The sequence below is a fragment of the Ascaphus truei genome, chromosome 12 (genome assembly GCF_040206685.1).
Source record: "Ascaphus truei isolate aAscTru1 chromosome 12, aAscTru1.hap1, whole genome shotgun sequence".
Lineage (NCBI taxonomy): Eukaryota > Metazoa > Chordata > Amphibia > Anura > Ascaphidae > Ascaphus > Ascaphus truei.
In genome coordinates, this window is record NC_134494.1 from 32427260 (window position 1) to 32451856 (window position 24597).

At 46.2% G+C, this 24597-nt stretch overlaps 2 protein-coding genes across 3 annotated transcripts in view; one reads left to right on the forward strand and one right to left on the reverse strand.

Moving 5' to 3' along the window:
* The window catches only part of TSPAN18 (tetraspanin 18), a 108880-nt gene extending 91295 nt beyond the window's left edge, over positions 1 to 17585 (forward strand). For both annotated transcript variants that reach the window (XM_075567249.1, XM_075567250.1), the window contains exons 2-8: positions 5094 to 5178; positions 6434 to 6628; positions 7130 to 7204; positions 7515 to 7613; positions 8751 to 8930; positions 10980 to 11063; positions 11892 to 17585. In XM_075567249.1, the coding sequence (XP_075423364.1) occupies positions 5116 to 5178; positions 6434 to 6628; positions 7130 to 7204; positions 7515 to 7613; positions 8751 to 8930; positions 10980 to 11063; positions 11892 to 11939 (744 nt within the window). In that variant the 5' untranslated portion in view covers positions 5094 to 5115 and the 3' untranslated portion in view covers positions 11940 to 17585. The remainder of the gene's footprint in view (positions 1 to 5093; positions 5179 to 6433; positions 6629 to 7129; positions 7205 to 7514; positions 7614 to 8750; positions 8931 to 10979; positions 11064 to 11891) is intronic.
* A 630-nt stretch (positions 17586 to 18215) lies between these two features.
* TP53I11 (tumor protein p53 inducible protein 11) overlaps positions 18216 to 24597 on the reverse strand; it is a 31592-nt gene continuing 25210 nt past the window's right edge. The window contains exons 5-7 of the mRNA XM_075567251.1: positions 22223 to 22319; positions 21420 to 21521; positions 18216 to 20332 (exon numbers count right to left, since the gene is read on the reverse strand). Of these exons, the coding sequence (XP_075423366.1) occupies positions 20199 to 20332; positions 21420 to 21521; positions 22223 to 22319 (333 nt within the window). The 3' untranslated portion in view covers positions 18216 to 20198. The remainder of the gene's footprint in view (positions 20333 to 21419; positions 21522 to 22222; positions 22320 to 24597) is intronic.

A 24597-nucleotide genomic window follows, 5' to 3' on the forward strand; every position in this document is an offset into this window, starting at 1 on the left:
TATTATTATTATTATTATTATTATTAATTTGACAGTGCCAACATATAGATATGAAAGAGAAAATAACAATATTGCAGCGATAACATTATTCGTTGTAATAATGCGATGGGGGCGTAATCGAACGCTTTGACATTCTCAGGGGTCTGATCCCTGCAAACCCCTCGCCTTCCGAAGTTGCTAATGATAGAAAATGGCAGAAAAGAGAGAGAGCCCTCGCAAAACTGCAGCCGTGAGATGTTTCTTGTTAATGTTCATAGTGCATCAAGGTCTCCTGTTTGTAAAACAGCACCTGATTTACCAGAGAGGAGAAACCTCACTGATAACACTGGGATGTGCTTTCTTGCAGGACTGTTACACTAGTCGTGCGGGACTTTATTAAATGACCCCAAACCATTTAACTCCTACAACTCACTGAAAAAAACAATGGAATCTGCTTGATTACTGCAAGAGATTGGCCTTGGTTTAAAGTTTGTGTAATCCTGATAAAGAATGCACAGATCAATGTGTTCGTATTCTTTCCCCTGTGTCTGTTTAAAATTAATGTTACAACCATTTGCTTGTTGGATAAGCCACTATTTATAACAGGGGCAGAAGGTCCATGCAGTCACCCTTGTCCCCTGAATAGCTCAGTTTGGTGACACAGGTTAGGACCTGTTGCTAGTAATGTTTCCTCAGTTGTTTGAGACAATCTTCCTTTTAATTGACTTTTTTTGTACCCTTTTCCTTGGTCCAACATTACTCAGTAAACTGCTAATCCTGGTAATACTGAACACTTGTAGCAGAGAGATTAGGGACGATATGATGGAGATTTACCTGCTTACATTGACATGCATCCTAATTAAACAGCATTCCCTTTAAATTTAGAGTACCATATATACCATCATTATGACTCCAGCTACAAAGATTTCAAATAATAGTATTTTTATTTGTCACGCTACATTGACTTTAATTGCTGTAATAAACCCAGAAATTACTTTTTTTCACCTTCATTTGTGCTAACGGTAACATTGTTCTACAAAACTGCAAAAATTGTAAGAGATCCACCGGACAGGCGCATTTCCTTGTAATAACACACATTCTGAGCGTTTTCACTTCTGCGTCTCTTATAATCACTTTACCAGTTTTGATGGTTTTAGTTTTACAGAACACTACTTCTGTTATTGGGCGGAACATTTCAGAGCTTGATTTTCAAGATTGGGCACCCAACCTTGTCTTAGAAAGGAGCCAACATTTTTGGGATGAACTGCTTCCCTGTTGAACCCAGTCAGCAGTTCTGCTCAGAATGCACAGACTGGTCACGTCTCCTGATCTGCCACGGGATGAGTCACCGAGACGGAGGGAAGGCAAAGCCAAGAGTGCAGCTGCCATAAAAAAAATAACTTTATTTGGGATGAGATGAGAATTGATTTTCCGTTATGGTGTTTAATTTGCGGCCGCACGCTCATTCTGGCTGGAAAAATACTTGGATAACCACAAGGCTATCACTCCCACCACAAAGGGCAGAATAACACGACGACAGAGAGAGCCTGTGGTGCCCTGGCACAATCACGTGACAGCAGCATCACATGAACCAAAAGCCCCATTTCCTTTCCAGTGAAGAGTGACGGCTAGACAATGGCAGGAAACCGACAGCCCCATTATGCTGCTTCCCACAGAACTGGGACAGTGGGAAGCAGAAGGGATTTAGGATCTATGTTTTTTTTCACTTAGACGGATATGTATCAAGAGCCGCAATTTGCCCCACAAATAATGGAGCAACGCTGTTGTATCTGTCAGTTTGTGACGGCGGCTTCTCTACGAATCGTCTTCATCTCGCTTCTTACATTTGGTGCAAATCATTTAGGAGCACAGATTAATGCCACCTCAGATCTGGTGGATTTATTTGACGCGGAGAAAAGAACCACGCCCCAGTCGTAGGGGCAACTTTTGATACATCTAATTGCGCGGACACACTCGCCCCCCAACTCCTCCTGTAACCACTCCAACCACACTCTCACTGCCACAAGAGGAGCAAAATGGCAGCCAAGCACCATGATACATTGATGCAGAGTCAAAATGACATCAATCGCTCCTGTTCTTGGAGCACTGCTTGAGTAATACATGTGTCACAGTGAATGGTACACAGAGGACCTATGGCTCAGTGACATTTTGGGGGGGGGGGGGGGGGTCGGCGGACCTTCTGCCACATTTCTTGGACTTCCTGGGACTGTTCCACGAGGGGAAAAAGTTACCTCTGAAAATCTCTGCTTTCTGATGTTGAACCACATGGCAGCTAGAATCGGACGCGGCTTCTATTCCAGCCTGTTCATGTGACTGTCCTCACTTGGGAGCGAGACAACCAGGAAAGAGCAACCACACAGTCTCCCTGACATGATCCGTATAAATAAAATGGCTAAAGACGCAGTAGAATTTGTTGGGGAGTAGTTGGCTGCTCTTTCTTACGACGTGTTGAGCTCCCAGTGGATTCTCAGCGGGGTTTGCACCTGTTTATTTTCCAAGTGGAAAGTTTCCAGGCTCACAAAGATCATTTTAAAATGCACTTGTCTGACTTTGTGTTTTCAGAAGGCCACAAGGCGCCTCGTTCTAGCTTCCTTAGCATACTACTGTCATCAGGTCAATTTTGGCCTCCGTGAAGCCGGGCTTTTAAAGACCACGACACGCCAAGTAAAAAAGACGTCTGCTTGTCAGCGTAGGAGTCTGTTCCTGCTCTGCCATGATGATTTTCGTAATGTGGCTTCAAAACTTGCGCATCCTTCTGTATACAGAAACAGCCACAGCGAGGTCCAGGCAGCCGGGGTAAAACACGATACACTCCCCCCCCTTCCCCCCCCCCCAGCCTTCTGGGCTAAAAGCTTTTCATTAATGATAATGCACGACAGCCACGGGACACTCTGTAATTAGACTGAGGACACCCGACTGGCGGCTGTTTTTTAGTCTGTTTAATGGAAGAGTATTTTATTGACTTGTGCAGTAATTGGATATTTTTCGGTAAGTAGGCCAAGGCTCACCAATAACACAGTGCCGGGCGTTTTGTGCTTCGGATAAAGAAGCAAATGGAAACCACGGGAGTAGGTCACTATGGGGATTATACTCCGTGGTTTAGGGACAAAGGTGCCAGGACCCCCAGCAAAGGGATATTCATTTATATCTCAACTGCAATGATTCATTCAGCTTTAAATAAAGACAGGCTGAACCCAGTTCCACAAACCAGTCCTGCTTATTACTCATATTTGCTTATATGTATTTAGATTTCTTAACTCATTCATGCTAAAAGGCCTCTCAGGCAGCAAAGAGATAACATGAAATGTATCTACTTTGTGAGCTGCTGATACAAACATTATCACACTAATACAAACACACACATTATCACACTGATACATACAACTTGGATGTGGTCCATTGTTTTGTATCCACTGTGAAATCCCGCTCCGTCGCTAGGCAAAGTCCAGGGTTTGTTGCAGCCGATTAGCAAGTACAGTATCTTCATGAACATCTTGTAAGTGATTGGAAGTACTGTAGACTGATTGGTTTGTAGTTCTTGAGGTCTTCTTTGTCTCCTTCCTTGTGGATGAGGGTGACGATGGCATTGCTCCGTTGTTCTGGAATTTTCTTGTTCTTCAAGCAGCGTATAAAGTTTTGCAAGGATGTTCTCTACTTCTTCCCCAGCTTCTTTCAGGATTTCAGATGGAATAAATCTTCCCCGGGATCCTTCCCATTCTTCATTCATTTCATTACCTTTGCCACTTCTTCTGGAAGGACACGTGGTGCTCCACTGGTGGCTTCTTCTGGCAGTTCATCTGCTGGTTTATGCCTTGTGTTATCTGGGTTTTTGTACCGTTGTACGTAGGAGTCCTCTACTCTCTGTATATGTATATTTAAAATAATGCACCAATGCAGCAGGCTTCATTGTTGTCTCTGGTGTGATATGCTGGGACATTTTGTGTTAAAGGATGACAATATTGTCCTTTCATCCTACCGAAACTCTTTGATATTGTGAGTAATACTGGAGAACGTTGTGTTTTCCGGGCGAGCAGCATTACATGATATATTTGTGCACAGGTTTGCATAGCCACACTCAACCCACAGACCCACACGTGCTAATAATATATTGCTTTGTACTGCGCTACACAATATGGCGGAACGTTATAAATAAATGATGATAATGATAATAATATGTATGAATCTCAATTAGAAAACTGTGTAATATTTCACGGTGACCTTGAGGAGCGGAGAGAAAATGTTTGTGTTTTACATGCATAGTGTCCTGCGATCCCGGATTAAACGTCCAGTCACTTCCTTTCCTTGAGTTCCCCGCGCTCTCTGCGTGCACGTTTAATACAGCGAGGGCGAGTGTTTTGGAGCTTCTGAGAGCCTTGTTGCTATGCCCAGGATGGATGGGCAGGGTACCTACACAAAGCACTAAAAACAGCCCTGTCTGTCAAGGACCAATCTGAAACTGATTAGTTTCCAAGGCAACGCCGGAGAGGGGCCTGAGAACTCCCGAGATGGAGCAGCACAAAGTTAAATGGGTTTGGCGAGAGTACGCGGCACGATGACCCCCGAGAGGGGCTGCTCATCCAGCTGCTTATAAAACACCTCTGGTTTGATTAAAGCGCGCATTACATGGCATTCAGCTCGGACACATCCGCCTGGGGTCACTAACCTTCACTCCGCCACAAACACTGTCACTCTCCTGCATAGAAAACTACCCACATTGTGCCATTAGAAGAAGGTAACAGGTGGCATTGCATTGGTATAGTGTATTGCATTGTATGTCTTTATTTATATAGCGCCATTAATGTACATAGCGCTTCACAGCAGTAATACACGGGGTAATCAAATAAATAACAGATAATATAAATAACAGGTCATGGGAATAAGGGCTTCAAACATTAAAGTAACATTAAGGAAGAAGAGTCCCTGCTCCGAGGAGCTTACAATCTATTTAATTTTTTATTGTATGTGTTTCTATTTATTATATATATATATATATATATATATATATATATATATATATATATATATATATATATTATATATACACACATAGATATGTATTGTATGCACTAACCCAAATGCTGCTCTGTTTACAGGAGAGGCTGTGCATTTGCTGACATGGAGGGGGACAGTCTGAGCTGCATTAAATACCTCATGTTTATCTTCAACTTCTTTATCTTTGTAAGTATTTCTCCCCTTTACTCCCCCAAAATTCAAGGTGATCCGCACGAAGCAACGTGCCAGAAAAGCACTCGGCTGCATTGACACAAAAATTACATTTCTTGCTCCTAGATCAGAGTGGGTAACTCCAGTCCCACCAGCAGGTCAGGTTCTCAGGATATCCCTGCTTCAGCACAGGTGGCTCCATCAGTGGCTCACCTGATATCCTGAAAACCTGACCTGTTGGTGGCCCTTGATTGAGGACTGGAGTTGCCCATCCTAGATTGCTTTGGCACATTGATCTCTAAGAGATGTATTTTCAAAATATATCACATTATGTCAGCTGCAAAATGTGTGCAAGAAACAACCCCACATGTAATCCTTAGCATTTAATGCAGCACTCCAAGATGCCATATTTTTAATTAGATTTTTTCCCCTTTAATATGTGCATCAATACAATCCACACTATGATAAATAATAAGCTAAGTTGCCGATCGATCCGTTCTCCTGTGATAGATTGGTGAAGATTTGGCTCGGGGGCTCACTAAATGGTCGTCAGTGCAGCAGAAGAGGACCAAAGATGCAAAGTTCTGTGGGGAAGATCATGTGACCAGGCAGTCACTAGATACAATTGGTGCACTGCTAGAGAGAGGGCAGGGCTCAAAAGGGTGTGTGCCAGAGCCTGTTTCAGAAGAGGAAGGGGATGTGACTTTGTAAATGGTTGTTATCGAAACAAAAAAATGCTTGTTACATTATAATGCATTAAACATTTCATTCAGAGTTGTTTTTAAAAAAAAGTATTTTCTCATAGTACAGAACTGATTTATTTTATAAAAAAAACCCCACACATGTAGGATATTGCTTGGTCTGCAGCTTTAAGTATTGTTTCTTCAATGGAATGGTTTTTGTTTTATTAAGTGGGTGACGTACAGGGGAATATGGTAGACCTGGCATAAGCAGCACTGAATGAAGGAGACCCACCATAGCTGCTTAGAGTGGACATAGTTGGCCCAGAACAAGGTGGTGTAGACACAAATATGTGTGTCTCAAATACTCCTGGCTGCAGAAGGGGAACAATAAGCAGCACCAGAATTATATATAAAAAAAACAATAATTCTCATTGCCTTTAATGGGACCTTCTCCTGGTATTGTCTTCTCGCATTGTTATTTCCCTCATTTTGCCGCTCTGAGAATAATAAATAATGCAGAAGCATTACAGGGATATGGGAAGCATCCTCGCCGTGTTAACACGTCTGCTCTTTCCTCTGTCTCTCAGCTCGGGGGCGCCTGTCTGCTTGGAGTCGGGGTTTGGGTCTTCGTTGACCCCACTGGGTTTCGGGAGATTATTGCTGCGAACCCTCTGCTCTTCATGGGCGCATATCTCATCCTGGCTATGGGAGCCATGCTCTTTCTGCTCGGGTTCCTGGGCTGCTGTGGGGCAATCCGTGAAAACAAGTGTCTCCTGCTGTTTGTACGTATCAGCGACTCCCGTCAGCTGCATGTCATGTTAAATCCATCATTGCTGCTCTTACACCTTCATAGAAATACCCTATATCCATTTAGCACCTTCAGTTGCACGTCCTTTACTTGTTAATACTGGGACCTTCCATGCACCAGGCCCTCCTGGGGAGGGAGTCTTACTCATTGGAAGTCAATTTAATTCATTTATAGGCTCCAGAGATTGCACTGGAGTCTCACTCTTTAACATCAGAAATTCCCTAGTAATATGTGCCTGGAATCCAGTATTAATATCAAGTATTTACTGTAAGTCTTTGGGCCTTGGCAACTATGATGATGCTGCCACCTCCTGGCTGTGCAATTCTAACGGAGTCCATGCAGGTTCTGTATCAAAGTCTCCCGGCTGTATAACTGGGGCCGTCTTCTTCCAGGTCCTATGGTTTGAGCATACTTTCTCATGATGGGTTTATCAAAGTCTCCCTGATTTCATGCAAGGTCTCTTCTTCTCTTGCAGTTCTTCATGTTCATTTTGGTGATATTCCTGGCTGAGCTTTCAGCTGCTATTCTGGCTTTTCTCTTCCGCGAGAATGTGAGTATGATTTGTTTCTGTCAGGGGAAGTAACCGTCTCGGTGCCCTAGTGCCATTCTGTGACTATTACAAGGTCTGGCCCAGCAATGTCTCTTTGGATGTTCACTGAACATCATGCTGTCTATGGGCTTGGCTGATTAGGAGAAGAAGAGGAAGACTTATCTTCCAAATCTGACTGTCCGGTAGCCTATCAAGGCCATGTGATGGGTTCAGTAGTGATCTCATGACTCTGGAGCCCATTCTGGCCTTGGAAAGGCTTCCATTGTTCTTAATAATCCTTAGCTGTCTGATTATGCATTATCCTTTTTAGCTGACCAAAGACTTCTTCGTCAGGGAAGTCAAGAGGCATTACCATGGGAGCAACAACACAGAGGTTTTCTCATCTACGTGGAATTCCGTCATGATCACGGTGAGTGAGTCACCACTGCGTCTGTGCTTTCACCCACACACAAAGCCATGTTCAGTATCACAATAGCAGAACATAATTAATTCCAAACCGACATAAAAAGTGAGGTCCATTTTTGATGTGAAGAAATGCTTCTTCACGGAAATGATGGTGAATTCATGGAAGGGCCTCATGATAGAGGTCATAGAGACTAATAAAGTGAATGAAAAAAACTGGTTGGGAGTGTCACGGGCCAGGCCCAACAGGACACAGAGGCCCCGAAACCAGACACAGAGTCGCCTGCTGGCTAGGCCCCCCCCCCCCACTCACGTTACGCCACTGCCCACAATCCCTCAATAACATACAACATATTACATGTCCAAAGCCACATAGGAGTCAGGGAATAAAGGTCATCTTTGTTTTTCATTTCAACTAGAAGTTGGCAATCATAATATTGATCATAAGCAATAGTCGGACTCTTCAGAACCTTTGGACATTGATAATCAGGCTCTAATGTTATCACAGAACTATTTGGAAGTGCTACTTATCCGCAGGGTCGATGGAAGTCCAGGTATGGGCAGAGCGTGGCACCGTGCAAAGAAATGAAATCTCTCATTATAATAACACAGTACAAGGGATTCAAAAGGCAAAGAATTCAAAGGCTCATTATCAATCTCTATATTGCTAACTACTATTTGAAATAAAAAAAATGTATCTTTATTATCCGACCCTTGTGGGGTTTTCATGCGAGTGCTGTGGGGATATGTAATATTTTATTTTTCTACCTCCAAAGCAGCCCCAGCTGGGCACGCAATATGGCAGTTTAAAGGTCCCATGTTACATGGGCCAATAGGAAGCCGCCACGTCATCCCTTGTGGCTTCCTATTTGCCAACATGAGGCAGGACCTTTAAATCTGCAGTACATACCGGCAGCAGATTCAGAGGCACATATCTTGGTGAGCAGGGGGACCCCGGAGAAGAAATGAATGCAGTTCAACTCCGAGACCCCCTGCTTCCCACCTAGGGGACGAAATAATATAATGTTTCTTTTAAGTGTATAAACCGTGTGATGTCCCAAGATGTCGCGGTGCTTGAGCAATCTGATGGAGAAGTGATCTTTATAACGAGGCCTCCTGTCACTCCCCTCTCACTGACTCACAGTTCGGCTGCTGCGGAGTGAACGGGCCTGAAGACTTTGAGGAAGCCCTGCGCTTCCGGTCCCAACACCCGCGTGACATGGTCCCAGAGGCTTGTTGCAAGAGAGAAATCCAGCAGAGAGACGGGGAAATTGTGAGCAAGGAGGACTGTCTGATGGGGATGGAGAAGTTCCAGAACAGAGAGGTACAGGACAACATCTGCTATGGCTGGGGCGGCCAACTCCACGCCTCAAGGGCCACCAACAGGTCAGGTTTTCAGGATATCACTGCTTTAGCACAGGTGGCTCAGCCATTGTTGGTAGCCTTTGAGGACTGGAGATGGCCTCCCCTGTGCTATGGGGTACCCATATGGGAGAGGAACATAGATGCAGCAGACAGGAGCTATAGTTATGGTGAAATGCATGCTCCCTATTTGGGGCCTCACTCGGTAAACAGTGCAATCAGTTTGTCATAAAATAAATAAGGGTGTGTTTGTGTGCCTTCCACCGCCCCAAACCTGCTCCTTTCACTCCATGGTAATGCTTATGTTGCAGACAAGGATTCCGGGAAGTTACATGTAATATAGAAACAGAGATTCACCTGGCACTCTTGTTAGTGTCTTGTACGTATGTAACTAATGTATCAATACGATAAACAAAAGAACACGTCAAATAAAATAAATGAATACAAACTTAAATACAGACAGTGATAGACAGTGATAGATTGCAGCTCAACCCTCGCTGGACCTTCCCTGGTGATCCTCAGGTCACAAAGCTGTCCCGGGTCTGAAAGCCGTCCCGGGTCTGAAAGCCGTCCCGGGTCTGAAAGCCGTCCCGGGTCAGAAATCCGTCCCGGGTCAGAAATCCGTCCCGGGTCAGAAAGCCGCCCCGGGTCAGAAAGCCGCCCCGGGTCAGAAAGCCGTCCCGGGTCAGAGAGCCGTCCCGGGTCAGAGAGCCGTCCCGGGTCAGAAAGCCGTCCCGGGTCAGAAAGCCGTCCCGGGTCAGAGAGCCGTCCCGGGTCAGAGAGCCGTCCCGGGTCAGAAAGCCGTCCCGGGTCAGAGAGCCGTCCCGGGTCAGAAAGCCGTCCCGGGTCAGAAAGCCGTCCCGGGTCTGAGATCCGTCCCGGGTCTGAAATCCGTCCCGGGTCAGAAAGCCGCCCCGGGTCAGAGAGCCGTCCCGGGTCAGAGAGCCGTCCCGGGTCAGAAAGCCGTCCCGGGTCAGAAATCCGTCCCGGGTCAGAAATCCGTCCCGGGTCAGAAAGCCGCCCCGGGTCAGAAAGCCGTCCCGGGTCAGAGAGCCGTCCCGGGTCAGAGAGCCGTCCCGGGTCAGAAAGCCGTCCCGGGTCAGAAAGCCGTCCCGGGTCAGAGAGCCGTCCCGGGTCAGAAAGCCGTCCCGGGTCAGAGAGCCGTCCCGGGTCAGAGAGCCGTCCCGGGTCTGAGAGCCGTCCCGGGTCTGAGATCCGTCCCGGGTCTGAAAGCCGTCCCGGGTCAGAAAGCCGTCCCGGGTCAGAAAGCCGTCCCGGGTCTGAGATCCGTCCCGGGTCTGAGAGCCGTCCCGGGTCAGAAAGCCGTCCCGGGTCAGAAAGCCGTCCCGGGTCAGAAAGCCGTCCCGGGTCAGAAAGCCGTCCCGGGTCAGAGAGCCGTCCCGGGTCTGAGAGCCGTCCCGGGTCAGAAAGCCGTCCCGGGTCTGAGAGCCGTCCCGGGTCTGAAAGCCGTCCCGGGTCAGAAAGCCGTCCCGGGTCAGAGAGCCGTCCCGGATCAGAAAGCCGTCCCGGGTCTGAGAGCCGACCTAAGGCAAAAGTTCTGCCACATGTGTAAGAAAGTCACAAAGCTGTGAATGCTGTGTTTATTGGGAGCCAAAAAAAGACGCTTATTGGTTATTTTATGTGAATATGGGAAAAAAATGTCTCCAATTTCCAAACATTGCTTAAATGTTCTGTTTGGGAGAGAGATTTGTGTTTTTCTTGCCGTAGCTTTTTTACATGATTTTTTTGACAGCCGCAAATGTTCAAAGATCACCCCCAACACCAACGTTTGTGAGTGTTTTGTACATCTCCACCTCCTCTGACTTTATCTGTGCGCTTCCTGTGCATACTCGCTACTCTTTGCCATCTCTACTGTGTCCCGTTTCTCTGCTCTTCTGTAATGTCTTCAGTTTGTTTCTGATCATTTATCAGAATACGACACAATAATCCCCCTCCTAATACAGACTGAGATGTCACACGCTGATCAACACTCTCCCTGCTTCTCCTCCAGGGATGTTACTCTGTGATACTCAATTCCCTGGAGCCATACGTGTATGTGGCTGGAGGTCTAGCCATTGGAGTTTTGGCCATTGAGGTACTGTATGAGATTCAACAACTATGGCACCAGTAGATTTACAACCAGCCATAAGATGACACATCCAGCGCCGCCCTTAGGCACTTAGCTGTGTCAGCCGTCTCCTTGCTGACGTCCTCCTTCTCCACTCGAATCCCACCATCAAATGACGCTGGGATTCCAAAGGAGGGCGGCAGGAAGAGGCGGCCGACACAGCTAAGGGCCTTCCTATTCGGCCCGATAGGCCCGAGAGCGCGACAAATGCATATGGGGGCGGAAATGTTGGCCACCCCAAAATGTTGCAGCCCAAGGCCCCGGGCATAATGGGAAATCCGCCACTGGACGCATCAGAAGTTGCGTTACCCTTGGAAAACCAAAATACCAAAAGACGAATTGGCTAAAACAAACCCCAATCCACATGTTAAACATGTCAAGGTTATACTTTGTAAAGTGTACAGTGGAGACAGTGTGGTGTTACGAATTGGTAGTATTTAGGAGTTAAATGATGTATTACACATATTCAGTGGAATAAAAACATACAATACAATACAAATGGTATCCTAGTTTCAAAAAGACAATCTCTTGCAATAATCTCACATTACAGACCTTTATTTGTACCTGAAGAGAGCCCTGACCCACCATGTAAAAGGATTGTACTCTTCTGCATTCAATTAGAGTGCTCTGGCTAAATGGAATGCAGTTAGACTGATGGGTATGTGAGGATAAAATAAGTATCTTGTATTAATTATGCAGCCGGGATAGTCTGTTAGATCTCACTTGTAACGCACTGCTGCCCTCTTGCTGCTGGCTTCATCGCCTCTCTAATTCTGTTTTGTGTCTAATTCACAGCTCTTTGCAATGGTGTCCGCCATGTGTCTGTTCAAGGGGATCCAGTAAGAGGATTTACATGAAGACGACTGTGTGCCAAACCCTGAGGGTCTCCGAACCACCCTCCCCAAAAAAACACTTTCTGCCAGCCGGGCCGACAACACACTGCTGGCGTCTGTGACAGCACAGCTGGTGTGTGTGTGTGTGTGTGTGTGTGTGTATATGTATGGTGTATGTATACATATGTATATATGTAAATACATACAGTATATATGTGTGTACATATACACACACGATCAAAAGTGGGACCTATGAACCTTATTTTCAAAGCAAATACTTTAAGAGGACTCTCGGCAGCGTGAAGAGAGGACACACCAGAATGCAGCACCCCTTCCACCCCCCTGAAAAGAATGAACAGAGCCAGTATCCCTCCTCCATGAGCAGCTGCATCACAGAGACGGACAGGAAAGACATCAAGGACAATGATGACATGTGCTGTGTGTGAGCGTTCCATGCAGGTACATGTGCTGTGTGTGAGGGTACCATGCAGGTAAATGTGCTGTGTGTGAGCGTGCCATGCAGGTACATGTGCTGTGTGTGAGGGTACCATGCAGGTACATGTGCTGTGTGTGAGGGTACCATGCAGGTACATGTGCTGTGTGTGAGCGTGCCATGCAGGTACATGTGCTGTGTGTGAGCGTGCCATGCAGGTACATGTGCTGTGTGTGAGCATTCCATGCAGGTACATGTGCTGTGTGTGAGGGTACCATGCAGGTAAATGTGCTGTGTGTGAGCGTGCCATGCAGGTACATGTGCTGTGTGTGAGGGTACCATGCAGGTACATGTGCTGTGTGTGAGGGTACCATGCAGGTACATGTGCTGTGTGTGAGCGTGCCATGCAGGTACATGTGCTGTGTGTGAGCGTGCCATGCAGGTACATGTGCTGTGTGTGAGCGTGCCATGCAGGTACATGTGCTGTGTGAGGGTACCATGCAGGTACATGTGCTGTGTGTGAGGGTACCATGCAGGTACATGTGCTGTGTGTGAGGGTACCATGCAGGTACATGTGCTGTGTGTGAGCGTGCCATGCAGGTACATGTGCTGTGTGTGAGCGTGCCATGCAGGTACATGTGCTGTGTGAGGGTACCATGCAGGTACATGTGCTGTGTGTGAGCGTGCCATGCAGGTACATGTGCTGTGTGTGAGGGTACCATGCAGGTACATGTGCTGTGTGTGAGCGTGCCATGCAGGTACATGTGCTGTGTGTGAGGGTACCATGCAGGTACATGTGCTGTGTGTGAGGGTGCCATGCAGGTACATGTGTGGTGTGTGAGCGTGCCATGCAGGTACATGTGCTGTGTGTGAGGGTACCATGCAGGTACATGTGCTGTGTGAGCATGCCATGCAGGTACATGTGCTGTGTGTGAGCGTGCCATGCAGGTACATGTGCTGTGTGTGAGCGTGCCATGCAGGTACATGTGCTGTGTGTGAGCGTGCCATGCAGGTACATGTGCGGTGTGTGAGCGTGCCATGCAGGTACATGTGCTGTGTGTGAGCGTGCCATGCAGGTACATGTGCGGTGTGTGAGCGTGCCATGCAGGTACATGTGCCATGCAGGTACATGTGCTGTGTGAGGGTACCATGCAGGTCTTCACACCATCACGAATGCTCCAGCACACGGCTGCTTGTGCAGAATGACGGTCACAGCTCATTATTGGGTAAAGTAACATTTCTTGGGTTAATAGACGTGGAAAGATACAGCTTTCTGAACCCATCAGGTATTTTCCATGTGGCACATTTACCTGTATAGAATACACCACAGGAGTTTATCCCCAAATAGCAGAAATATTTTCATGGATAGTTTTGCTCCCTGTGCTTTTATATTTTGTGGCACGCTGGGGACCAGATCACTGAGTAAGACACTTTCAGATTGCCCTATAATGCGTCGTCTCTTCCTCCTGAGTAACACATCCTCCTGCCAAGACGTTGTATTTTATTCTTATAAAGAGCAGACCAAGCACATTGACTGGCCTCTGATAGAGGCTGCAGCGTTCAGATCCTTGAACCAGCTCAGCAAATCACACATCCCACACATACACTCATCCAAAAGTGCAAACAGCACTTTTCAGGGGGACTCAACTCCAGTCCTCAAACTCCCCCAACAGGTCAGGGTTTCAGGATATCCCTGCTTCAGCACAGTTGGCTCAATCAACTGAGCCTCTGATTGAGCCACCTGTGCCAAAGCTGGGATATCCTGACCTGTTGGGGGAGTGGGGTAGGGGGGCTAGAGTTGCTGTGGTGGGATCCATACATTAGCGTGTTCGGATCAGACTGTGCTGGGCACAACTGCAGACATGTATGTTGCTTGGGCATGTGCCCTTATAACAAATGACTACTGCTTTCCTATAATTTCCTTGATCCTCACTGAGCGGTTTGATTGCTGTGTAAGGCTACGTCCGTAGTGTAGGAGACAGCGCGAAACAAACACTAGGATGACAATGTATTTGTGTATAGTGCGCGCTAGCGCGTCCACATGCGCTACAGGGAGATCGGCGCTTCGTGCTACAAACATGTTTGTATTTCCCGCACGACGGCCAGGTCACGTGAGCAGGTCGCCCAATGAGGGCAAACCATCTCCGTGACGTCACGGCCACGTCCCCCGACACGCCTCCCTGTCACCTCTGCCTGCATTACAGGAAATATATCCTGCTGCAGGCGAGCGTGCGCTGGGCCGAGGAGCACGGAACCTGGCGCGTTCCACTGGACGCAGCCTGAGGGTAGGTTTATAGTCCTTGCTATGGCGACGCTACCAGTGACGTCACTCGACGCCGTAGCAAAAGTTGCACTCTGGTGTGCGATGTAGCTGGCTGCAGGGGGCGGTGATGTCAGGTAGGGGGAAGGCAGAGGGGCTGTGTCAGCTAGGACGAAGGAAACGGGGAGGCAGAGTTGCAGCTCCAAGCCACAACTGATTAGCAATGTGAGTGGAAGCAAACCCACAAGTAGTGTTGAAACACATTGAAAGGCAGCAAAATTATCTCTGAAGACTTAATATTAAGATCGATATATTTGTCAAAGGGCTGATACCTCAAACTAGTAAACAGAGTCAAGAATGGCGTTATCCTCTTTGAGAGGACTATGGATTAATATTTATGATGGATAATCCCGACCTCAGGGATGATTTGTTTTTTGGAAGACAAACACATGTCCACCAAATGCTGTGTGATCGGCTCGCTGCAAATATCAAAATCTTTCAGCTACAGAGATTTTGGTAACTTTGTCGCTGTTCGTAGCCGTCGCTCCGACTATATGCGGTCGCTACTGACTACATTGGGTTGCTTTGCGGCTGCAAGCCGTCGCTGTAGCCAGGACTATAAACTCAGCCTAAGGCCGTGCTTATAGTCCCGGCGATGTCGCGCCAAAACATGTATTTAATTAGTCGCTTGTGCTTATAGTAGGAGCGGCGCGACAGAGCTATCGCTGGAAGTCAATTCAATTGGATTTTTTTAGCGACTGCAGGGTGACGTCAGCGTCGCAAGGACTATAAGAGTAGCCTAAGTCTGAGTCCATGGTGTGGGAGACCGCGCGGAGGTGTCCACACGGGGTGCGATCAGATTGCCTTAAGGCATTGATCGTGTCCATAGAACGTGCGGGCGCACGTGGGCAGAAGCAGGAGGGAGGGGCGCGTTGCGCAAGAAATCAGTTGTTTTCTTGGCACGACACGCAGGTCATGTGAGCGGTTCGCCCAATGAGGGCGAACAAGCTCCGTGCCGCCCCCCACACCATGGACAGTCAAAGCACCCGCTTCACGCGCGTCACTTCCCAGCCTCCGCGCAGGCGAAGGCACCGTGGGCTGGGCCTGCATAGGTATCCTCATTCTCTGTGGTTTATTTAGAACCTCCGCTGTAAGACACCACATTGGACCAGATTTACAAATGGATGGTAAGCTAATATGAATGGTTAATACAAGTTTAGCCCTTTCTTTTGAATCTGAGCAGGTCCTTTTGGCAGTGAAGGGCTTATAAAAACCTTGTTCCCCCTGACAATGCAGCTACCGTACAACTGCAGATCGGTTTGTATCTAACCTTTGCTTCTAATAAAGCATTTTTACAGTTTACTATAATCAAGTGTTGTGAAACCACACCTGTGGCAATAAGGCACTTCAGAATCTGGTTACCATCACATAATCATGTCCACTAAATGCCCCCATGGTAACTCTTGTGTGCCTTAATTTATTAAGATAGAGTGAGAACGGATCACAAATTGAGCTCATACTGTGAAAATTGCAATAAGGACACTCCAACCCTCTGCAGCTCCCTTCCCCATTGATCCAGCTAATGTCTGTATCAGTGTTAATATTATTACAGTATGTGTAAAGTCATCTCTGTACCATGATACATGATGAAAGGACTTGCACAAAGTAATTGACTGACATACCGTCTCTCACAGTGATCTCCCAGACACAAAGTCACAGGGATTGCTGTTCCATTCCATGGAATTAAATTTACATAACTTGCAGATTCGCACATTCCAGAAGATATGAAGATTACAGGTGCGGACAGTGAACGTATCACATTGTCCCCCCCCACCCCTCCTCCTTCCTTTACAAGAATTGCAGACAAGCTTTAGTGTTGGTAAAAGCCCACAGAGTGTGTGAGTATGAGATATAGATATATATATATATATATATATATATATATATATATATATATTACACATACAGTCCCACAGAAAGGGCAAAATGTAACAGCTTATTACGTTATTTGGCTTCCTTAAAGTCAATTCCCCCAAAATGAACATTGCCATGGTTACACATTAGTCAGTTTCTATTTACTTTGAGTTCTAGAATTGTATCTGCCAAATGTTGTTTTTTTCCCCCCATTACCTCTTTAAAAGTAATGTGATCGGCGTTGGCCATACAAAACAAAAAGGGACTCTACATAAAAAAATAAAACAGTTTACACACAAACTTATCACAAGAGGTTATAAAACCCTCCATAGCGCTCGGTTACTTTGGAGATATTAAAATGGTTAAAAACGACATTTGCGTATCTGATCTGTTTAGAAATTAAAGCCCATCACCTATCGTATGTATTATATAACCTATTAAAACATGCCACTTGCATTCATTTACTTTGGTGCTAGGAGGGGCTGCCCCTTGTGGAAGCCAGAATAAGTAACCCATTCAGAGACAGCTCCTGTATGCATTCAAGCTTTTCCTCTGGTTGGCTGTGTTTTTACTTCAAACTGAATAACACTGACTTAGACAGGTCTGAAAAGTCCTGTTACACCACTTCTGTCCCCCTGCCATTCAGTTACATAGAAGAATGTGATTACAACACGTGTCCTGAAAGCCTTTAAACTGCATTGTAGCAAGTAACTGCAAGCATTAAATCAGGAGTGGCCAACTCCGGTCCTGAAGGGCCACCAACATGTCAGGTTTTCAGGATATCCCTGCTTCAGCACAGGTAGCTCAATCAGTGGCTCAGTCAAAGACTGCACCAGCTGTGCTGAAGCAGGGATATCCTGAATACCCGACCTGTTGGTGGCCCTTGAGGACTGGAGTTGGCCGCCCCTAACCAGTTCATCGCTAGAGGCAGACCCCTGCGGAGCTGAGATCGGTCGGGAAGCCGGAAGCCAGACAGAGGGATCATGTAAATGCTGAAATCTTTATTTTGTACCTGTAAATGTTTGTTTATATTAAATGGTTAAACTACATTGTCCTGTGGAACTTTGCGACTGCTTTTCTATGGTGGGAGAGGTGGGAGGGGAGGAGAGGAGAGGTGGGAGGGGAGGAGGGAGGAGAGGTGGGAGGGGAGGAGTGGTGGGAGGGGAGGAGAGGTGGGAGGGGAGGAGTGGTGGGAGGGGAGGAGAGGTGGGAGGGGAGGAGATGTGGGAGGGGAGGAGGGAGGGGAGGAGAGGTGGGAGGGGAGGAGAGGTGGGAGGGGAGGAGAGGTGGGAGGGGAGGAGAGGTGGAGGGGAGGAAAGGTGGAGGGGAGGAGGGAGGAGAGGTGGGAGGGGAGGAGGGAGGAGAGGTGGGAGGGGAGGAGGGAGGAGAGGTGGGAGGGGAGGAGCGAGGGGAGGTGGGAGGAGAGGTGGGAGGGGAGGAGGGAGGAGAGGTGGGAGGGGAGGAGGGAGGAGAGGTGGGAGGGTGCCTGGGCACTTGCTCTTTCTTTACAAACAAACAAATAAATTGTGGAAGGGATTTGGATGATGTGCTGTTTCTGTAGTTGAAACACAAGGAACTAGTGTGTTGTGTGACGCCTCGGGCACTGAAAGGGTTAACATCTTTATTCACCCTCTCCTCCCCCCCCCCCCCCTCAAACCCGTACCCACGCAGAAACTGTCCATGCATCATATGCAGCTTTTATTATGGAAGATATTGAGGTATTAAGTTTAGGAACACAAAGGAAAAACACAACAATCGCATCACTGAATCACGAGGAACACAAGATTAGCGGATAGAATATAGTGCTGCTGGGGTAGGCTATATATATGTATATATATATATTCACCACTTCTATATCTGTGTTTCCTTTTCTCAGGTTGGGAAATCTCCCTCCCCCTTCCCCTCCCCCACTCAGGACAGAGCGCTTTCTTGCCAGGGCATCCGTCACCGATTATGTGTTTGGAGAACAGGAACGCTGGGGAGATTATAGCATGCCACTGGAGTTTCCCAATGATGGCCATGTTAATGATGAGAAACTGGGAATAAAGTTGACGGCAGCCATTTTTTTTAATACCAACCTAGGGAGAAGGGGGTCAGCAAACATTAAGGCCATATTTACCAAGAGGAGTTATTCCATAAGAAACCTTAACGGCCTATTGACTTGAAGGAGCTGCAAGGGGTCTTCCAGCACCACCTGTCCCGTAGCAGAAGACTGCTGGGTAAATATGGGCCTAAAACATCTCGGGAGCCAGGGGGCGCTCTATGCGAGGGCTGGTGCCATCACAGAATAGGTTCTCATCTGATAATCAGCAACATGCCTTTAACATCACCGAGTGTTGTCAGGACCCAGTGATACTTTGCTCCATAGAAGCTTGTATAGAACGTGGCAAGAGAATCGGTCCGGTAACTAGAATCGCTCATGTAACGTCAGTGATGTCTTCTGGCTTTCCCCTCCTCTCCCCCTCCCCCCCTCCCCCCTCCCCAATGTTTCCTGTTGCAGACTTGCCATCTAAATTGAAATATTCACCCTATTCCAATCAGCTTACCCAGAATCATTACCGCACTAATCTCACGTTTCCAGGAGCGCTGAAGGTGAAAGCACTTACACATGCAACAACTTCTTTACCACTATTAAGGTTTTTGTTGTTGTTGTTGTTTAAGATAACAACGTTGGAGTTGCAGCTGGTAAAGCTAAAAGACCACACAAAACAATGCCACAGAAATTACAATGTACAGTATATATATATATATATATATATATATATATATATATTCCTCTGGGTGCTGCCACCACACAGGGAAGTAAAGTGTGCAGCGCATCCCACGCGGCAGTGATGAGGCTTCAGAAGTTTTCCTATTAATAGACAGATTCCCATAATTTACATTATTTTAGTGGAGGAGGGGTTTTGTGCTTTAATTCATATGTAAGGTCCTTTCAACTTTATGTTCCACAGGGGTAACAGTGACTTATTTAAAGCCACACACTCACTCAGTAACAGATGTTGCAATAGTGACATTCTGTATCATTCTACTATTGATTCACAATTAAAATTCTTACCCCCTTTGGCTGCTAGAGGATGGCTTCTGGCAGCCAAGGGGTTAATAGTTTCCCAATGTACACCCTGAAGGCCATACTCTGGGAAGCACAAACAGTAAATCAGCGGCTCATTGTGAGCAGATCATTCATGACATGAATCGGAAAACTACCGGAGAATGTCAGCAGGAAATCGGTGAAAAGGGGAAAATCACAGCAAATTGTTAAAAGGAAGAAAAACATGACATTTCAGACTAAGTGAGGTTATACCGTTAAACACCTCTCTGCCAGTGTGTTGCCAGCCCATCTGGCAATGAAGGGTTAATGTGTGTACACAAAAAAGGACCAGTTCGTGCTTGTATGAGATAATGCAAACTGTTACTGTGCATTCACTGTGCTCCAGGCACCCCCCACCTCAGGAATAATCCAGCAAATCTCGGCTGCAGAGGGTGAAGATTCCTTGTGCTGCTCAGACAGACCCACTTTTGGCTGTTAAGTGACTGGTACTGAGGAGCCAGGAGCCGGCGTTCCAGGTGGCTCTCAAACAAGAATGAAACCGCCACGACTCCCGCGCTGAGTAACGAGAGCTGGCTGGAAGAAAACGGAGACACGGCACCAGGAAACAACTTCAGATCTTCTTGGACCTGCGGCCCACTTGGTAGTAGAAATATACGGTGATGAGAACAAAGAGGAGGCAACTGCACAGGAGAAGGGCCGCGGCTATGGTAGACGCTCCGCTTTCTATCACAGTCACTGTGGTTACTGCACAAGAGGAAAAAGGAGCTGCAGGTTACGTATGCATAGCCTAGAGAGCGTGCGCAGCAATGTGTCTGTAACATTCCTATGCCTGCGTACAGCACACTACACAGTCATTGTGAAGTCCCATAGAGAGAAAAGCACTATATGAAATAAATATATTATTATTATTATTTGTACATGTAACCTCCAGGGACACTCAGGGCCCTTCGGCAGACACCTGCTCTCTCTGCAACATCACCTAACATTAACTGGTTCGAATCTCGGCAAAGGGCGACTCATTAACAGGGACTTTCCTCTTTTCCCAAATGGATAATGTGTTCTCCATTACAACCAGTGTGCAACGTTGTATTGGCAAAGTGCTTAATCATGGTTATTATGTTGCTTGAAGAGCACACTACAAATACTGTATGCAGCTGTGAGTATATAAAAGGGATGCGCTGCGCGGTGATAGCAACACGTGCTGGTCATTTCCTTGTGTGTACAGGATGAAACAGACTTATTTACTTTAAAAATACATTTCTCCATTTGTTATGATTATGCTCTGTTTATGTAAACTTTTATAAAACGTTTTTTTTTTTAAATGTTCTGCTGTCATTATACTCTCTTTCTTATTCTTATACGCTATTGCTCCCCAGATATCCGCTTGCATGGTTTTTGCTTCTGTAAGCGCATACAATTATTCCTGCTCTCTAAATGGTTCTTGCAGTTTATTCAATAATTGTGTATTAACTTTTTCCTCACCATTGATTTAGAAAGAGTGCAGAATATTATAATGAACGTTTTAATGTCCAAAAACTCTTTTAAGAGGCTTCATTCTCTAGCACAGAAGCGGCCAACGCCAGTCCTTAAGGGGCACCAATAGGTCAGTTTTTAAGGATATCCCTGCTTCAGCACAGGCGGCTAAATCAGTGGCTCAGTCAATGGCTGGGCCACCTGTGCTGAAGCAGGGATATCCTGAAAACCTGACCTGTTGGTGACCCTTGAGGACTGGCGTTGGCCACCCCTGCTCTAACACATCCCACTTCTTTCTAACGCCCCTCACTGGAGCACAGGAGGTACCTGCGCAGAAAGCGCTCAGCACTTCACTCACCGATGAGCTGAATGCTGAAGTAGCAGGCCTCAGTCAGGAGAGTCCATCTGATTATCACCTTCTCTGTGGTGTACATGGAGTTCCACATGATTAAGGAGATACCTGCAGGCAGCAATGGCAGAGTCACATCTAGCCCGAATCTACATGCTGGGGGAAAGCTGCTATTTCTCCCACACACCACAAGGGGTCACTGCCCCTCACTAACGGTAACCCTCAGGGGACAAAAATAGGACAGATTAAAAAAGGAGCAAACCACCCTAACTAACCTCCAATCGGAGGAGGGGGCCTCAGTGGAGGACTGATAATGTTGCAGCATCCTATTGACTCGAGATTTAGCAGCAATTTTTATTCTGAGGGAGATTTTAAACCCGCTCATTTCACCAGTATCTTGGGTCCAGGGAGGGGTGTCCAGAGTTCAAAATAGTGGCGTTGGGCTTAGGGTTTCCACCCTGTAAAAAATAAAAAAAACGGGCTACATAAAATAAAACCAAGTAGGAGGAACTTCTCCTTTAAAATGATGTATGAAATGCCCAAGGAAGAGCCGGGCGGTGATTCAATGCCGGGCTGTCTGTTTACAGACAGCCGTGGGAAGAGGAGAGATGTGTTGCTGCCGTGCAATAAGGCACTACTTTACCAGCTTTCATTGATACTTATGAGATAGAAGTCACGCTGTTCCCAGATCTAAATGCCACGGGAGTGCCATGTGTAGTAGGATAAAATATTAGACGGCGGGTCCCCCCCCCCCCCCCCCTAACTCTGAATGTGCCCGAGCAGCAGTGTGGGGGGAGGAAGGAGTCACTCACTGAATAGTGCTCCTCCATAGAGCCGCGTGGAGGTTTTACTGCCGACCGCGCCCTCGTCAAACAGGGCTTCGTGCAGCTGATCTGGGAATGCGAGGGCCTGCAACAAAAGAAAGGGCAGAACCCGCTTACCCTCCGATAAAAACCCGAGGACGTGGAAAGCTCGTACACAAGAACACCTACGTATTATATTCATGTTTGCCTTAAAAAAAAAAACAACAACAACAACGATAATAATAATAATGATTACTAAATGTTTATTGTCTTTCCTGCAATTTCATACTTTTTTTTTTTTAAATACTGTAGTATTTTTTTAGTATGGTATAGAAAAATACACGAACCAACAGTTTCTTCTGAAATAAGAGAATTACTTTGAAATTGAAGTTTGAACTCGGCAAAAAGATTATATATATACAGTATATATAAAGAAAAACACGGAGGAGAAATTATATTCAGACAGTTCTCGCTTTAAGACGTTTCAATTCACAACAAGCGGCATATCTGCCGCTTTATAATGCATAGCAATGGGCAGTTTTCCAGCAGCAAAACGCCATATCCGACGCTTTATAATACAAACCAATGGGCAGAAAATGGGTTTCACGTTACGACGATTCATTATCTGACGCTATTTACCAGAATATACACACACACACACACACACACACACACACACACACACACACACACACACACACACACACACACACACACACACACACACGCATGTATATGTAATTTGCTTGCAGGGAACTGGTTTCATTTACTCATTCCAGTATCATGCAAGGGAAATTTAAATATTTAATTATTGTCTGCATGGATTATTCATCAATTGTTTTTATTATTTACTTATTTATATGCAATATTCTTGCCTCATATACATATTGGTATCTATACAATGCATTCTACATCAATTATATCCCTTATTTTTATGTGTTCTCATTAATTATATGCAGATGAGGCAGGGGTATATAAACGATAGTTATACCAACCATAACCACACCCCTGACGAAGAGGCACACGCCTTGAAACGTGTAGGGTGGTTCCGGTTGGACATTACACTTTGTGGGAGTATCAGGGGCGTTACTGCATGCGAAGGAGAGTCAGTGGAGAAGACTGAGAAGTAGAACGGAGCAACATCATCCTCCTGCTCCTCCCTGTTCTATTGTGGTGGGTGCCAGGACAGCGGTGACATCACAGCGGAGGAACGGAGTGACGCAGCGACGCGACCCCCACGTGGTGCGGAAGCACTCTAGACCTGGAGGAGCTGGTCCCAGCACACCAAACCCGATGGACGTGTCAGAGAAAGGGAGGAGGCGGCTTGCAGACAGTCCTGAACTGTTAAACCACAGAAGTGCTCTAAATGCACTGACGTTCTGCAAGTGCATTTTTATCTTTTCTTGCCTAGTAATGTATTACATACTGCACCGTGAGGTGTGCACTTTTTTCTTGTTTTTTTTCTATTTTGATACTAAATTGTGTATGGTAGCAGAATCAGAGCAGGATTTATTTCTCTCTAGAAGGACTTTGAGAGACTGGAAATGTGGGCAGGTAAATGGCAGATGAGGTTTAATACAGATAAATGTAAGGTTATACATTTGGGAAGCAAGAATAAACAGGCGACTTGCACATTAAAATGGGGGAATCCTTGATTGAGAAGGATTTAGGAGTGCTTGTAGACAGCATGCTTAGCAATAGTGCCCAAAGTCATGCAGAAGCTGCAAAGGCAAACAAGATCTTGCATTAAACGGGCAATGGATGGATGGGAAGTAAACATAATTATGCCCCTTTACAAAGCATTAGTAAGACCACACCTTGAATATGGAGTACAATTTTGGGCACCACTCCTTAGAAAAGACTAGAGGGAGTGCAGAAAAGAGCCACCAAATTAATAAAGGGGATGGGCAATCTAATTTATGAGAAGAGGCTAGCTAAATTAGATTTATTTACATTAGAAAAGAGCCATCTAAGAGGGGATATGATAACTATATACAAATATATTCGGGGACAGTACAAGGAGCTTTCAAAATAACTATTCATCCCAAGGGCAGTACAAAGAACTCAGGGGCATCCCATAAAGGTTGGAGGAAAGGAGATTTCACCAGCAACAAAGAAAAGGGTTCTTTACAGTAAGGGCTGTTACAATGTGGAATTCATTACCCATGGAGACTGTGATGGCAGATACAAGAGATATGTTCAAAAAAAGGTTGGAAATCTTTTTAAAAAGGAAAGGTATACAGGGATATACCAAATAAGTAAACATGGGAAGGATGTAGATCCAGGGAGAGATCCGATTGCCAATTCTTGGAGTCAGGAAGGAATTTATTTTCCCCCTTATGAGATATCATTGGATGATATGTCACTGGGGCTTTTTGTTTGCC